Genomic DNA, 14685 nt, shown 5'->3' with positions numbered 1-14685 from the left:
AAGTATCGCATTCGCATCGCGTCGAAGGGGTGTCGCAGCGAGAGTTGCACAAAATAATCCGGCCTTTCTATCTCCCCCCGCTCCGCTCTTGCCCGACCATGTCGCCGCGTCCCGCGCCACCTTGTCACATCCCAGCAGCCACCACTGTCCGCCCTACCACGCCGACATCGGCTGCGCCTGCTGAGCCGGCTGCCACAACCCGTTGTTCTGGTTCGTCGTACCTTGCTGCTGCGGCCAGCCCGCGACTTGCGATCCAGCCGGCATGGTCGACTGTGCAGTAGGGAAGGGGAACGCAGACTGAGGCGGCGATGTGGGCGAGCTAAGCGCGTCGATGGACGAGGCGAACGAGAGGAGGCTGTCGCCGACGCTTTCGAGACGAGCAGTCGCGATTGAGACGACACTTGTCGCTGCTGACTCGATGTCGGGAGTTTCGAGGTCGTCGGTCGGCGAGGCCGAGACGACAGGCGGGGTCGTCGGCGATGGGGACGAGGGGGACGAGGGAGACGAGTCGTCGGGCGAGAGGACGGCTGCGGCCCAGTCTTTCTGCGGGATTGGCATTGTTGCGAGGATGATGGCGACGATCAAGGCGAGGATGATGACTGCTCAGCAGACAAAGAAGGCAGAGAGAGGATTGTCAGCGAGAGTTCCTGGCCGATGTCGTTCTCTTCTCCAGCGACCTGCTCGACGCACCTGCCAGCAAAGCGACAATCCCCTTCTTCCTCCTGCTGACCCTATCCATCTCGTACTGCCTCGCAAACCCATACTCGAGGTCCTTCTCCGCCGCCATCTGCTCGCCCTGGATGTACCGGAACTTGCGCTCGTAAGCGTCTTCGTCCGGGTCGTCGAGCAGGCTTGCGCCGCCCGTGCGCTGCGGACGCATGCCGGAGATGAAGCCGTAGCGTGAGCCGAAGAAGGGGCGAGGAGCAGGCGCGGCGGGTTTCGTCGAGGAGGTCTTCTTCGACTTCTTCGTCTTCTTGCTCTTCTTGCTCGAGGTGAGGCGTGGCTGTAGAGTGCAGAAGTCAGTGCCAGCCTAGTATAGTGGGCAAGGGGAAGAGACGCGCGTCGTTGAGGTTAATCACCCTCCTGCGCTGACTGCGTCCCGTCATCTCGTTGACGATGTCGTCGTCGAAGACGTCGTGGAAGAAAGCCATGTTGTCGCGGGTGAGGGCTTCGAGCTCGGTGAACGGGTCTGCGTAGGAGAAAAGCGGAAAGTGAGTCAGCGTCGACCTTCGCAGGCAGCCGGACTGGCGAAGCGCTTACTTTGCAGGGCGAAGAGACCGGCGTAGGACCTAAGGAGAGATTTCAGCTCAACGAGGCGCCCTCGGATGATTGGAGATGATGGCAGGATGTCGTGGGCGGGCAAGAGGACAAGGGCGAACGGAGAACGCACGTGACGCTGTTCTTGACAATGCCGTCGGCAGCCCCCATCTCGGAGGCGCGCAACAAGCCGACGATATCTGCGTCCTTGATACCCGGCTCGCGGTGGCGGATGTGGCGGCACATCCAGATCCTGGTGCGCTCGCGGCGGAAGCGTTCCTTTTCGGCTCCTTCGCGGATCCTGAGGTGCAAAGATGTCAGTCGAGAGATGCGAGAGAAGTGCACAATCCGTCTCGAAGGCAGACGGAGAACGCACCTCTCCATTGCTTCGCGGAAGTCCTGCATCGCGCTCGAGACGTGGTACTTGATCTCGTCCACCTCGGCCTGGGTCTCGGACAACTTGCCCTGCTTGACGAGACTCTCGACGTCGTAGCTCCAATCGCTGAGCTGCATGAGCCAGGTCTCGAGACTGACGATCCCTTTGCCCGTCTGGGTCGTGAGGGCGGCGAGGGCGTCGAGGTCCGCGCGAAGCGAGACTTGGCCGACGTCGACTTTCGGGTCGAGCTTGACAATCTTGTTGCGGAGGCCGACGATCTGCGAGGAAGAAACGCTTTAGCGGTCGAAGGTAAAGCGAGACCCGGAACAGCTTCACTGACCTCGTCAATGTCGTTCTCGAGGGCGTCGATGGCATGCGTCAAATCGCAGAGCTGTGACAGAGCCCGTATCAGCGTCAATATGGACCAGACGACGGACGCGATACGCACCTGCGCCATGAACGACTCCATGTCGGGCGTGGGCTTGAAGTTCTTGTCGTCCTCCTGCACCTGCTGCTTGCTCTGACGACCGTCTCGCCACAGAGCACGATCGGCAGCCGCATCGGGGCCGGACTGCTTTGACGGACCGCTGAGCGAGTCGTGGCTAGAAGGAGGACTTAGGTCGATAAGCGGTTCTTGGTGCTCGTCGTCTGAGAGATTTCCCGACGACTGTGCCGCCTTGTTCGTCGTCGGAACAGACGAAAGCGATTGACGTCTCGCTCGTCCTGCGGTACCGAAAACTTGGGACGACGGCGCCGAAGACGCAGAGAGCGAGGCCGACCGTCCGCGCGACCGCGACGTCGACGTCCTCGCCAGTGGTGGGTCGTAGAGGTCGTGACCGTCCATACTGATCGAGTACTGATGCTGGAACGGAGGAAGAAGCAGAGAAGGAGGAGAAAGGAGAGGGCGAAGAGCCGGACAATCCGCGGATCCGCAAAGTCCACGGACCTTCCCTTGCACCCGGCCTGTCGACGAGGGATGGCGAAGCAGGCAGAAAGAGTGACGAAAAATGGAGCGGAAGGCGGCTTACTGGGGCTGAGAGCAAGGCGGATCCCAAGCGGATCCTAAAGCGCGGCGGCGAGTGTACGTCTCGAGTGTCGTCGAAGTGACGGATCCTACTGCGGCAAGCAGACGCCGGCGACGATGCGAACGGATAGCAATGTTACAGCAACAACAGTACTGATCGTGAGTAGGACATGGTACAGGTCGGACGATCTTGGGGCGGAAAGGCGAGGACACGTCTCTACTGGCCACCCAGAATGAGCTGCAGAGGCGGCGAGAGTCAGTGAGGCTCAACGATGAAGTTGCGGGGAACACACCGATCGCAAGTCCCACAACCACCGTGTCTGCTCCGCCGACATCCAGCCCTTCATCTCCCGCCGACACCGCTCGGCCGCCTGCTGACTCTCCCTCAGCAGCTGCCTCTTCGTCGACTTCATGCGCGTCTTGCCATCAGTCACTCCATCCTCCTCGTCACCCTCGCTGCCCTCCTCGAGCGCAAAGCTCGCGCGGTTCTTGAGCATACGCTCCCGTTCGCCGAGCTCCCAGCCGTCCAGCTCGCTCGTCGCGCCGTGCTCCTCGTCGTCCGCAACCTCACCGCCGGATGTTAGGCCCCAATCGATCTCGAGCTCGTCCTCAGCGTCAGGACCGGCGATGGCGTGCCATGAGCAGGTCGCAGGATCGAAGACCATGTCGCCGACAACCTTGGCGGTCCCGCGAGAGGCGTTGACGGCTGCACCAGGAGGGAGGTGTGCTGCGGATGGACCCGTCGCTGCCGCTTGACCGGGAGCGACGGCGGGCGTTGGCCCGAACTGGCCGCGGGCAGGCGAGCCGAGGGCAGACGAGAACGGCGAGATAAGGGCGGGTCGAGTCGAGGTAGCCAGAGCCTTGTCGAATTCGCGGAGGATGGCCTCGTTGCCTTCCCACCGGTGCAACAGCGGGTTGTAGGTCATCTCGCCTTGGACTGCACAACTCGAAACATCAGTCACCGAGTCGCGAAGAGATGTAGCAGGCTGAACGCACCTTTGACCGCACTGACTCCGCCGAGATGCCGAATCAAGTGAGGTTCTCGCCGCTTCTTGACCTTCTTCTTCTCCGGCTCAGTCCGCTTCGGCTTCGCTTGAGCGCTCTCTACGCTGAGGCGACCCTTGATGCCGGCGGGAGCAGCAGCCTTTGCGGCGGCAGCAATGTTCGAACCCTCTTTCTTGCCCCAGCTGCCACCTCGAACCGTCGCCGTGCTCGCCCCGCTACTCTTGCGCGATGAAGGGAGGATCGCTCGTTCCCGCTCGCGCTCCTTCGAGACAGGCAAGTCATCGAATGCATCGAGCTCGGTGCCGTCGCCGTACTCGGGCGGAACCTTCCGCGCGGAGTTGAGCGGTCGAGAGAGCACGACCGACGCTGACGGCAGTTGGATGCCGGTGACGAAGGCTGACGTAGTCGGCAAACGTGGAGACGGCGACAGGGACGGTTTGATCGGAGAGGATGGTCGGGAAATCGTGCGAGTCTTTGAGGCGGAGGCAACGGTCGGGCGCAAGAGGCGATCCGAGGTGGAGGAAGCGATGGGCGGACGGGCGGGCGTGGCGCTTGTGAGAGGCGCAGGATTCGAGTTCACGCGTTCTCGCACCCTCGAAGCGGAGGCAGCAGTGGGTGCGGCGAAAGAAGGCAGTCGGCCGCCGCCGGGCGATGGCGAGCGCAGAGAGTTTTGCCGCGAGCGCGGTCGAGTCGCGGAAGAAGGCGGCGGGAACGAGCCTTGCGCGGGCGAAGGAGACGGTGCAAGGTTCTGCAGCGACCGCTTGCGCTCGATGGTGCGAGGTGCCGATGGCGTCGCGAGCAGGTTCTGCTGGCTCCGCTTCGTGCGAAGAGTCGGACGAGCAGCACTGGCCGGCGTAATAGGCGTGGTGGGAATCGGCGAGAGGCTGCTCTTCGAGGTGGACGTCGAAGCCGGAGGCGGCATGTCCAGCCTGGACGGACGAGCTCGACTCGTGCTCGCACCGGTGCGGAGATCTGATGTCGAGCTGACCGTCCGCAGACTGGACGTGCGAGCGCGAGGACGGCCTCGACTAGCGGCAGATGGCGCAGGAGGTGGTCCTCGCCGTCGAGTCGTGCTGGCTTCGGTGGAGTGGGAGGAAGCCGCTGAGGGCGGGCGCTCGATGCCATGCGACAATGCCGGTCGGACCGGCTGAGGTATCGACGAGCCCTTCGCTGCGGAGGACATGGGAAGAATGGACGACCGAGTTCCGCCTGGTCCGACGGTTCCCGTTGTCGAGCTCCTTCCCGGCGGCGGCACCTTCCGCAAACCCGGCATGGAAGGCACCTTTCCCTCGCTCATCGTCCGTCGCAGTCCGGCAATCCTGCTCCTCGCCTCTCGCGCCTCCTTCGCAAGTTGCGCCTCCTTCGCCCTCGCCCCGCTAATCGTGCGCATTCGTTCCCGCATCTGCTGCGCGCTCCACGCCGCATCGTCCTCGGCGGACTCGTGCCGCAGCTCATGCGCAAGATCAGCACCGTCGTGCTCCTCCGGCTCGCGATGGCGGTGAAGCCGCTCCTGCTCGTCAGGCGACGTTGGCGTCGTCGCCGGCGCATGTAAGAGCAAGCCGCGACCGCCTCGCTCCTCGAGCTTGGCGCGCAAGATAGACTGCAAGTCGACCTTCTTTGCCGAGGACGGGTGGTCCGAGTCGGGCTCGCCTTCGCTTGTCGGAGGTGTGAAGACGGCGGAACGACGCTCGTCGCCGAGAAAGTACGAGGGCAAAACGAGGTCGTTGAAGAAGTCGGCGTCATCTTCGGCAGCCGAAGATGGACCGTCGTCGTCGTCGGTCGTGGAGCGAGACGGGGTGAGCGGGCCAGGCGACGAAGGCGCGGAGGATCCGGTTGTGAGGGCGGGGTTGACTGTCGGGACGGACAGTGTGGGCGTGACGGGCGTATGAGGGGGAGGAGGGAGGGATGCGGCTTGCGGAACGGGGGAGAGCGATGCCGGCGACTCGTGCACGTCTGACCGCAAACTCGCCGAGCTCGTGCGGTTGATGAGCATCAGATTTGGCGAGAGCTTGAACTGCGAGAGCGTGTCGGGAATGTCGAAGTCGTCCTCGCCGTTGTCCTCGGCATCGGTGAAGGAGGCGATGGAAATGCGCCGCTTGGCCGAATGGTCCGGCAAACTGCCAAGCTCGTCATCCTCGTCGTCGAGGCTGATGTGACTCGCAAAGCTGCCCTTCTTCGAGACGACCTTGAGCCCATTGCCGGCGCTCTGACCGGGGCTGCCGAGACCTAACGCATCGAGACCCTCAAGGTCCTCGTCCCAGTCCCCGTCGTCCACTGAGCGCGCCTGGCCGTACGGCGTCGAACCGAGGTGGTGTACACGTCCCCGCCCGGTGCGTGAAGAGGCGGAAAGAAGGAGGGAGAGAGGCGAAGAACCGCGCATCGTGGCCGTCTTGTTCATCCGGGGCGTCGCGTCGAGCGATCTGTCGAGATCCGCCTCTCGTGCAGGCGAGGTGGGGACATCATGCGACATGGTCGCCTCGGCATCAAGCGACAGCCCCTCCATCAGGCCTTTCAATGTGCCCGTAGTCGTGTTCGTCCGACTCGAGTCCATCGACGAGGCGTTCTCGTCCTCCCGAGTTGGCGGCATCTCCCGTCGCCACTCTTCGTCGAGCTGATCGAATAGGTCCTGCGGGTCGTCGAGGAAGCCGCGCGCGTCGGTGGACGAGGCCTCAGAGTCGGAAGGCGGCGAGAGGGAGAAAGACGGGTCGGGAGGAGGGGCGAGAAGAGAGCCTGAGGGGATCTCGAGATCGTCGTCGGCATCCCAGGACTCGCTCTCTTCAGCGTAGGCGCTCAGAGGGAGCATGGTGGAGGGTTGTCGAAGTTTGGTCGAGCGCGGAGAGGAGGTTCGAGAGGTGGGTTGGCGGGAGAAGCTGGCAAGATGGGCGGATGGCAGGAGCAAGTCGGTTTGTGACGAGTTCCGCAGTCTTCTGCATCGCACGACGGCGCATCGACCTTGTCAACAAGGCAGCGAGCGACAGCAAACAGCAGGTGGGGAGATACGCACCTGGTCGGCCGTTTGGAGGGGTCAGATGCGCTATCCGGGCGGGCGCAGAGATGAAGTAGCTGACAGTCACCAACCCAGCGCAGTCAAGCAGCGGCGAACGTCGACGGCGAGGTTGCCACGCCTCATAACAAGGCGAGGAGTGATGAAGTCGAGGAAGGGGTTCGAGCGACGCCTTGTCGTCGTGGCGGGTCGTCCAGCGCTCTGGATACTCTCAGAAGGCGCTAGAGCGCGTCCCAGTCAGCCACAGAGCGAGGGGGCGCCGGACGCAGCAAAAGAGGAGGTCAAGAGGAAGACGAGAAAGTGAACGAGGTGTAGTGGGCTCTCGACAGCTTCGTGGGTCGTATTGTACCTCCAGTGATCTAGCTGACAGTCTCGTACATACATAGGCTAGCCGAGACGGGCCCGTGAGGGATGAGAGCCAGAGCAGCTTACTCCATCGTCGGCGACAAGCCGAGGACTGTCTCCAGTTGCACGACCTGACAGTCCACGCGCCCTTGCCCTACACGGACATTGCGGGCTGCAGCCCAGCCGTTCCCGCCGACTGAACGCCCGCGAGACTGACGAGCACGACCTCATCCGCCTCCTCTTCGTCATCTTCCACGACCTGCGTGTCCTCCATCGCGCCTCCTTCAGCCAAGTCGAGCTGAGTATCGGCCCCCCTGTCGACGTCCTGGCTACCGGACACCGACACACTGACGAGCGACTCCTCGAGACCGTCTCCAAGACTCTTCGGGCTAGGCGGACCGGCGGACTCGACGCGTTCCATCTTGACTGGAGCCGGAGGAGCGAGCGAGGCAGTGGAGGGGGCGGAGAAGGACCGATGCAGGTAGAGGCGGAGGTGCTGTTCGATGAGGTCGGCGGCGCGTTCGCGGTCGGCGGGCGAGAGGACGGCCAGCTTGAACGTCGCGCGCTGCGGGTCACGACGGTCAGCTTGAGCATACAAGAGGATGTCGCAGTGAAGCGCACCATGGCGAAAGCGACGCCGCGAGTCGTAAAGGAGAAGACGTCGCGGAACTCGGGGTGCGCTTTGCCGCAGCCGAGGGCGGTCATGCGGTTAAGCGTGAGCTTTTTGACCGTCTGTGAGCACTAGTGAGGAGATCAGCGAATGCTTCGCAATGGACCGAGGCATCCAGGAAAGGCGGGACTCGCGTTCTTGTTCCTCGTCTCGACGGCTCCGCCGCCGCCCTCTGCAGCTTCGCCCTCTCCCACACCGGGCAGCGCCGTTCCCTCCCTTTCGGCCCTCGGCTTCGCTTCAGCCTTCTTCTGCCCGACAGCCTTGCCCATCGCAAACTGCCCAACCGGCAAACTCGAGCTTCTCGCCAGTCCCCTCGCCGCACCCGTACTCCTTGCCTTACTCGCACCGGCACCGAAACTCCGCAACTCCGCCACTGCGTCCATTCCCTCGCCGACGAAGTCTCCTTCCTCGTCGAGGTCGCCAAACGCGCTGGCAACGCTCGGAGTTGGGCTAGGCGCACGACTTGTGTGTCGTCCGTGCCGAGGGTCGAGTAAGAGAGAGTCTTCGTCCTCTGAGACGGGAGGAGAGTCGAGCAGCATGGAAGAACGGGAGGCGGTGCGCTGAAAGAGACCGGCGGAAGGACCGGCTGTCGAGCCTCGCCGGGCTGATGCGGCAGCGGAAGGCGGGAGTGACGATTGACGTCCGAGGGCAAGGTCCCGAGTGGGACCGATGAAGGGGAGACGCTGGTATGAGGTCGAGCGGCCGAATACGCGAGAAGTGGGAGGTGCAGGCGGAGGAAAAGCGATGTTGGGCGGCTGTGAGGAGGTTGCGCGGACCCTCCGCGACAGAGGTACAGGCTCGCCCTTCGCGCTAAGGAGGGAGGCGATCGCTTTGTCTTTCGCGCTCTGGCGGCGAGGCTTTTTGGTGGGAGGTGTCGGCTCGGTAGTGACGGGAGCGGGCAGAGAGGCGGTCTTGCGTAGTCGCTTGGCAAAGATATTCTCTGAGAGATAAGAGGTTCATCAGTTTCGCACGTCAAAGTGGAAGACGCGCCAGCATACCGCGAGGAGCCGGATCATCTGGACGAGGTCGACGCAAAGTCGCGCGCGCTTGCCGACCGAGAAGAAGCGTGAGAGGCGGACGAGACGGTGCAGTCGAGGTCGATGCCGTGGGATCGACGTTCTCCTGGTCCGCTGCGATGTCGGGATAGGCCGCGAACAGAATGACCTCCTCGCCTGTCGTTCGCAACACGGGTCAGTGAACGAACGCTGCCAGATGAGGACTGCCGGCATACCTCCTGCATCGACCCGGATGCCGCACCCCTCGCTGCCTTCGCGACAGAACTTGTCCTCCAACCAGTCCACCGTCTCAGGACACCGCTCGTCAATGTACACCCGCACGTCTGTCGGCGTCTCGACCTCGATTATCTGTACCTCTTCCTCCTTCGCCTTCCCCTTTCCTTTCTTTCCTCCTGACGAAGGAAGCTTCCGCTCTGCAACGGGCGACTCGCCTTTCCGCCGAACCTTGACTTCGCCCTTGATCGTGATCGGCGCGCCGCGCAGCATCTCGAGACCGAGGCACATGTCTGCTCCAGATGCGATAGAAGATGTCGAGGAGGAGAAGGGGTCGTCGAAAGGCGAAACGGAGGACGAAGCGAGAGAAGGGGAGAAGGAGGACGAGACGGTGAAGAGGTGTGCGATGAAGGCGACACCTAAGCGCGTAAGATCTCGTCAGCTCGTTCATTAGAGCTCTCTGAACGTCTTGCGCGCGCTCACCGTGCAAAGGGAGCCCGTACTCGCTCATCACCTTGCCCCTCCAGAGCAAGCGACAACCCGCTGGATTCGCGGGTATCCCTCCGCCCGACGTCCCGCCGCTCGCGCCCGACGTGTCTTTGCGCATCAATGGAGGTCTCTGAGCGGTCACTTCGGCCGAGGAAGCTGTTGCTGACGAGATGTCGTCGTGTGATGTCGTGGTGGGGGAGGGAAACGACGACTGAGGCTCAGGATGGCTTGCGAGCGGTACTGGCACACTCGCAGCGAGCACCTCCGTCATCCTGAGCGCGTCAAGCAGCCAAGCGAGCTGTGACCTGAGCGGTTGATGTCAATCCGCTCGAAGCTCAGCATCTCTCGCCAAAACCATCGCTGTCCTCGCTACGACAGCGCTCTGACTGGCTGAGACTGCTCGACATGGACAGAGAGTACTCCAGCAACCCGGATCGCGGCTCACGCGGGCGCGGCAGGGGCGGTGATCGCGGCGGACGGGGAGGTTCTTCTGGACGAGGTCGAGGAGGGAGTCGGGCGAGTCAAGGCGAGCCTGGATCGGTGCCGACCGGTGTGTCACTAATTGAGCTCTCAGGGATCATGTACGGGCGAACAGGCAGACTGACAGTGTCATTGCTCGCAGGATCCGTCTCGAAACTGAAGGCGCAGTTGAGGCAGACGAAGCGGTTGCTGGCGAGGGTGCGTGCGACTCTCTTCAAGCTGTGTCAATGCTTGCTGACATCCTGTACCGCGTGCAGGACGACTTGAATCCGGACGTACGCGTGACGAGCGAACGACGGCTAGTCGTCCTCGAGGAGGAGCTCGCCAAGGCTGAACAGTCGAACAAGGAGAAGAAGATGGTGCAGCGGTACCGCGGTGTCAAGTTCTTTGGTGCGCCTGTGCTCTCCTTCGTGCTGAGACTCTAGCTGACGTACGGTTCTCCTCTCGTAGAACGCCAGAAACTCCTTCGCAAGATCAAGCAAGCGAAGAAGCAGCTCGAACCTTTGCCGGGTAATGCAGACGTTGAGAAGACTCTGCTCGAAGCGCGGATCGACTTGTACTACGTTCTCGTGCGCTCCGTCCGCCCAATCTCCTCCATTCGCTCGCTCACTGCGTTCTTGTCGCCTTGCAGCGCTACCCCAAGACCGAGAAGTACATCGCCCTCTTCCCCGACGGTACCTTTGTCCCCCACACCTCCTCCATCCCCTCCGACGCCTCGCCCTCCGAGCAAAAACGCCAGACTTTGCGGCAGCAGATCCGGAGACAGATCGAGAAGGGCGAGTTGAGTCCTGCGGCGGAGGCTGGGGATCTGGGGATTGAGGGTGAGGAGGATGTGGGCGCTGGAGCGGGCAAGAGGGCGAGGAGTGAGGAGCAGGAGGAGGAGGAGCGGGATGAGGAAATTGATCTGGACGAGGCGGACGAGGAGGAGGAGCGACCTGCGAAGAAGCAGAAGAGCTTGCAGGCGGAAGAGGCGGTTGAGGAGGCGGAGGACGAGGCGCCTGATGCGGGACAGGCGGCCCCGAAGAAGCTGAACCGAAAACAGCGGAAGGAGCTCAAGCGGGCGAAGGAGGCGGGAGCAGCGGAACCAGCGCAGACAGCTTCGCCAGTACGGCCAGCTGAGAAGACGTCGTCGAAGAGCGGACGGACAGGCGGGTCATCGGCAAAGGAGGCGAAGGAGGCGAAGAACCTGGCTGAAGAAGACGACTTCTTTGCGTGAGGTACTGCTTGCACTGCATATCTACATACTTAATAGGTGTCTCTTCAGCCGAGAAGAGCCTCTACGCCTTCGCAACCCGCCGCCATTCCCATCGCAAGCCCGGCAAACAGCACAACGCCTCCGAAGCGACCGTCTGCCGCGCCGTATGCGGTGCGTTTCGATGCGCCCGCGAACGGATGCGAGATGAGAGCGGATGAGATCGGCGCGCACAGGACGGCGCCGAGACCGCGAGTGAAAGAGAGCGTCGAGAAAAGGTGCGAGGCGAGAGAGGGGTCGTCGCCTACGGGAGAGGCGCCATCAGCGTGAGTCAGTGGGAACATCCATGTTGCCTCACGAACGACGCTGTTGATGATTGCCGAGTACATGGATGTCCAGCCGCCGGATGCCAGGCCCATCACGACGGAGAAGACGAGGAGAGGAGCGAGCGACGTCGCTGTGCAACGGAAGTCAGTTTTCAGTGCTACCCCGCGACAAGACGTACGTACCGGCCACCCCCCAGAGCACGAGGACGGCGACAGACGATGCGAGCATCGTTGCGAGTCCCAGGCGATGCGGCGAGTGCTTGTCCGACAGGATGCCCATTCCAACGCGGGACAAGACACATGCCCCTGCGTGAAGAACGAGTCAGGTTAGCACTCACGGTCGAACCTGTCGATGTGAGCGTACCATTGACGCAGGCAAGAAGTGCGGAGCCTTCTGAGCCGGATAAACCGAGCGACTGCGAGAAGCAGTCGTGAGCAGCGGGCGCTATCAGAGACTGGGGGACGACATACTGTCGCATACGTCGGCAGGTAGAGAAGCGTGATGAAGTAGCCGAAAGCTTGGCCGACTGTCGAGGAGGGTCAGCGAAATCGAAGCGAGAAGCGAGGGAAAAAGACTTGCTGTTGGCCACGAGGAACACCCAAAGCTTGAGGTTCTTGGCCATGTTCTTCAGCGTCACTCTCTCCTGCTGTACGGCAGGCCGCTCTGCGACCTGATCCGCTGCTTCGGCCTCGTCAACGTCGTCCTCCTTCTTCTGCTTCTCAGCGAGGTTTTTTGGCGGCAAAGGTAGACGAGGGCGGACAAGCGGCACCGCTGCTCCGAGGAGGATGGAGGTCGACACGGCCTGGAAAGCGCGAGAAATGGGTCAATCCGAGGACCAGATTGAGAAGGGAGTGCAACACACCAGCGCGCGTAACGTCAATGCCGCCCCGTACCGCTCAAGTAGCGCGTTCAGGATGAACGGTAGGACAAGTCCGCCTGCTGCGGTGCCGGCGAAGCAAACTCCATTCGCGAACCCTCGTCGCTCGACGAACCATTCTTGCAAGAAGTAGAAGGTCGAGTAGTCTGTACAGCAAGGGGTTGTTAGTTGAGTGCGAGCTTGAAGCCTCCGGGAAGTAAGCGCACACGCCATCGAACCGCCAATCGAGTACAGCAAGCCTTGGGTGAGCAGAAGCTGCCAGCTCTGCGCGAGAGCAAGAGGGCTTAGCGTTCGCATCAAGAGCGCGTGTAGCTGCGGCGCCAGGTGCAGTGCTCACCTCGCGTGCGAACGAGCTTAGCAGGAGCGAAAGTGAGCATAGCACGGCGCCCAGTCGGATGACATGCAGGCGCCAGCGGGGTCGTGGGTTGAGCAGGATCGAGATGGGCGGACCAAGAAGGTCTGCGCGACCACGAGGATCAGCGCCGCAAAGCCAACGAAGCAGCACCCGGCGCACAGATAAAGCCAGAGGCGACTGTTCCCACGAGGGGGAGGAGGCTGCTCCCGGCATGACGCCCGTTGATCCCCTCTCGCTGGTAATAGTCCAGGAAGACACCGTAGCACGACGGCAGTCCCCAGACGAGGGTTTCGACTGTGCAGCCTCGATCAGCCTGCGAGTCAAGGGGATGTGGGGAGGAGAGGCGTACTGGAGAAAGCGCCCAGGAGGAAGAGGTACGCTGCTTTGCCTCGATCAGGCTGCGCTAGTTGCGTCTGTCGGCGCTCGTCTGGCCGGGAAGGAGGGTAGTCGTGTTGAGCCAAGTCGACTGATGAGGATGGAGGAGGGGGAGATGACGAGCGAGAGGAGCTTGGAGAGGGCCGCGCCGGTTCAGTCGGTGTTGTAGCAGTGCTAGAAAGCGTCTCTGTGCTCATCTGAGCCATCATGCGAGCTGTGAGGACGCGAAGTGAAGCGTTCGAGCGGAAGAGACGGTTCGCTCTCTCCCGCATCGTCATGGCAGAGAAGTACAGCCGATGGAGGGTGGGCAAAACCACATACACCTCGCAATGCCCCGCCGCTAACTTGGACGCACGCAGGACCCGGCGACGGGCGTCCAACCCTTCCTCACGCCGCTGCCTGCCTCGACAGAATCGCTCCCGCCGCTCGTACAGGTCGTGACGCTGCCGTTTGCGGCTGTACTAGGAGGCCTGAGGACGCTGCTGGTCGTCCTGCTCCTTCTTGCTCAGACGGTGCTCGTTGAGGGGATTTACGGACTTCTCGTGCGTCTCCCTTTCACCTGTTCTCCCCCATATCCAAGCTGACCGACTTCATTCCAGCGAGTCCTTCCTCCCGTACATGCGCCCCTGACAAGGGCGGCGAATGCCGGCATCGCAAGGCTGATCCTGGCTGTCCTGGGCGTTCTCTGGGTCAACGTCGAGACTGTCCAGCTGCGCAAGACCGGGTAAGGTCTCTGACGCCTCACGCCGGGACGCTCAAAACTGACACCGTCGATGATCGGACAGGCGCTCGCCCCCCAAGATCCCCTTCGACCCGAAAAAGGGCGACCTTATCGTCGCAAACTCGTCGTCTTACGTCGACCTGCTCTATCTGGCGTTCCGGTTCGTTCAGTTGTTCCATTTGATGCGAGAAGGCCGATGTGCTCACGCTTGCCTCGCTCGAGAAGCTACAATGCCTCGTTCATCCTCCCCGTCTCTTCCGCCCAAGGCAAGGTTGTCGGTTGGCGTCGCGTCGGCTTGCTTGCGGCTGCCTGGGCGACAGGATCTCTGCCTCAGCCGCAAGAAGGAGCTGAGAGCCTGAGCGACGCGCTGACGAACGCACCTGGGCCTGTAGTGCTTTTCCCCGAGGTGCGCTACAAGCAGACTGACGAGACGAGCACCGCTAACGATAATGCATTCAGTGCACAACGTCAAACAACCGCGCGCTGCTCAAGGTCCCGGACTTGGCCGCGCCGACCAAGGGCTCGAAGGGCAGTCTCCCTCGCATCTTCGTACTTGCTTTCAAGTAAGTCTCGTCAGCAACTCGGCAACCGACATTCACTGACATTCGCGCCCTGGCAGGTACCCTCAACCGACCCGCCTCGCACCCTCACTCACCTACCCGATCCCCTCATCCTCCTTTATCCGCCTCCCCCTCGCACACATCTACTCGCTCACGTCCCGCCTCACGCCTTACACCTTCACCGTGCGCCGGCTGCACCCCTCCGAATCGCCGACGAGCTGGGACAACCTTGGCGAGACGCTCGCGCAGACGGCGAGGCTGAAGAAGGTGGTTGGGCTTGGGTGGGTCGAGAAGGGCGCGTTCCTCGAGTTTCGGCGAGTCAAGGGGCGGTAGAAGCTTTAGCCAGTCGTCTGGGAATTGTGAAGCATGCACAATGCAAGTTCCAGGATAGTGAGAGAA

The 14685-nt window shown here is 62.3% G+C and overlaps 6 protein-coding genes across 6 annotated transcripts; 2 read left to right on the top strand and 4 right to left on the bottom strand.

The window, feature by feature from the left end:
• Positions 1–153: 153 nt before the first annotated feature.
• Positions 154–2477, bottom strand: RHTO_04500 (uncharacterized protein; the record flags this gene model as incomplete). Its single annotated transcript, XM_016418166.1, has 8 exons — positions 154–599; positions 691–1003; positions 1080–1189; positions 1261–1289; positions 1391–1558; positions 1634–1911; positions 1974–2024; positions 2082–2477. 8 exons carry the CDS (start codon positions 2475–2477, stop codon positions 154–156), a joined length of 1791 nt encoding a protein of 596 aa, XP_016270427.1.
• Positions 2478–2874: 397 nt separating this feature from the next.
• RHTO_04499 (two-component GAP Byr4) lies at positions 2875–6465 on the bottom strand (the record flags this gene model as incomplete). The annotated part of the gene is made up of 3 exons (XM_016418165.1): positions 2875–2895; positions 2951–3594; positions 3654–6465. 3 exons carry the CDS (start codon positions 6463–6465, stop codon positions 2875–2877), a joined length of 3477 nt encoding a protein of 1158 aa, XP_016270426.1.
• A 700-nt stretch (positions 6466–7165) lies between these two features.
• On the bottom strand, positions 7166–9517 carry RHTO_04498 (uncharacterized protein; the record flags this gene model as incomplete). Its single annotated transcript, XM_016418164.1, has 6 exons — positions 7166–7576; positions 7633–7743; positions 7816–8621; positions 8680–8853; positions 8913–9329; positions 9394–9517. 6 exons carry the CDS (start codon positions 9515–9517, stop codon positions 7166–7168), a joined length of 2043 nt encoding a protein of 680 aa, XP_016270425.1.
• A 287-nt stretch (positions 9518–9804) lies between these two features.
• Positions 9805–11095, top strand: RHTO_04497 (rRNA-processing protein EFG1; the record flags this gene model as incomplete). Its single annotated transcript, XM_016418163.1, has 5 exons — positions 9805–9949; positions 10022–10077; positions 10137–10269; positions 10330–10448; positions 10511–11095. The coding sequence occupies 5 exons, from the start codon at positions 9805–9807 to the stop codon at positions 11093–11095; spliced, it is 1038 nt and encodes a 345-aa protein (XP_016270424.1).
• A 44-nt stretch (positions 11096–11139) lies between these two features.
• On the bottom strand, positions 11140–13211 carry RHTO_04496 (MFS monocarboxylate transporter; the record flags this gene model as incomplete). Its single annotated transcript, XM_016418162.1, has 10 exons — positions 11140–11375; positions 11430–11528; positions 11581–11703; positions 11762–11924; positions 11988–12200; positions 12261–12421; positions 12482–12539; positions 12613–12734; positions 12790–12924; positions 12980–13211. The coding sequence occupies 10 exons, from the start codon at positions 13209–13211 to the stop codon at positions 11140–11142; spliced, it is 1542 nt and encodes a 513-aa protein (XP_016270423.1).
• A 70-nt stretch (positions 13212–13281) lies between these two features.
• Positions 13282–14619, top strand: RHTO_04495 (uncharacterized protein; the record flags this gene model as incomplete). The annotated part of the gene is made up of 7 exons (XM_016418161.1): positions 13282–13308; positions 13365–13547; positions 13605–13729; positions 13791–13886; positions 13952–14132; positions 14186–14289; positions 14346–14619. 7 exons carry the CDS (start codon positions 13282–13284, stop codon positions 14617–14619), a joined length of 990 nt encoding a protein of 329 aa, XP_016270422.1.
• Positions 14620–14685: the final 66 nt, after the last annotated feature.

Source organism: Rhodotorula toruloides, assembly GCF_000320785.1.
Source record: "Rhodotorula toruloides NP11 unplaced genomic scaffold Scaffold29, whole genome shotgun sequence".
NCBI classification, from domain to species: Eukaryota; Fungi; Basidiomycota; class Microbotryomycetes; order Sporidiobolales; family Sporidiobolaceae; genus Rhodotorula; species Rhodotorula toruloides.
Note: the sequence above shows the minus strand (reverse complement) of the source record. Positions and strands in the feature narration are given on the sequence as shown.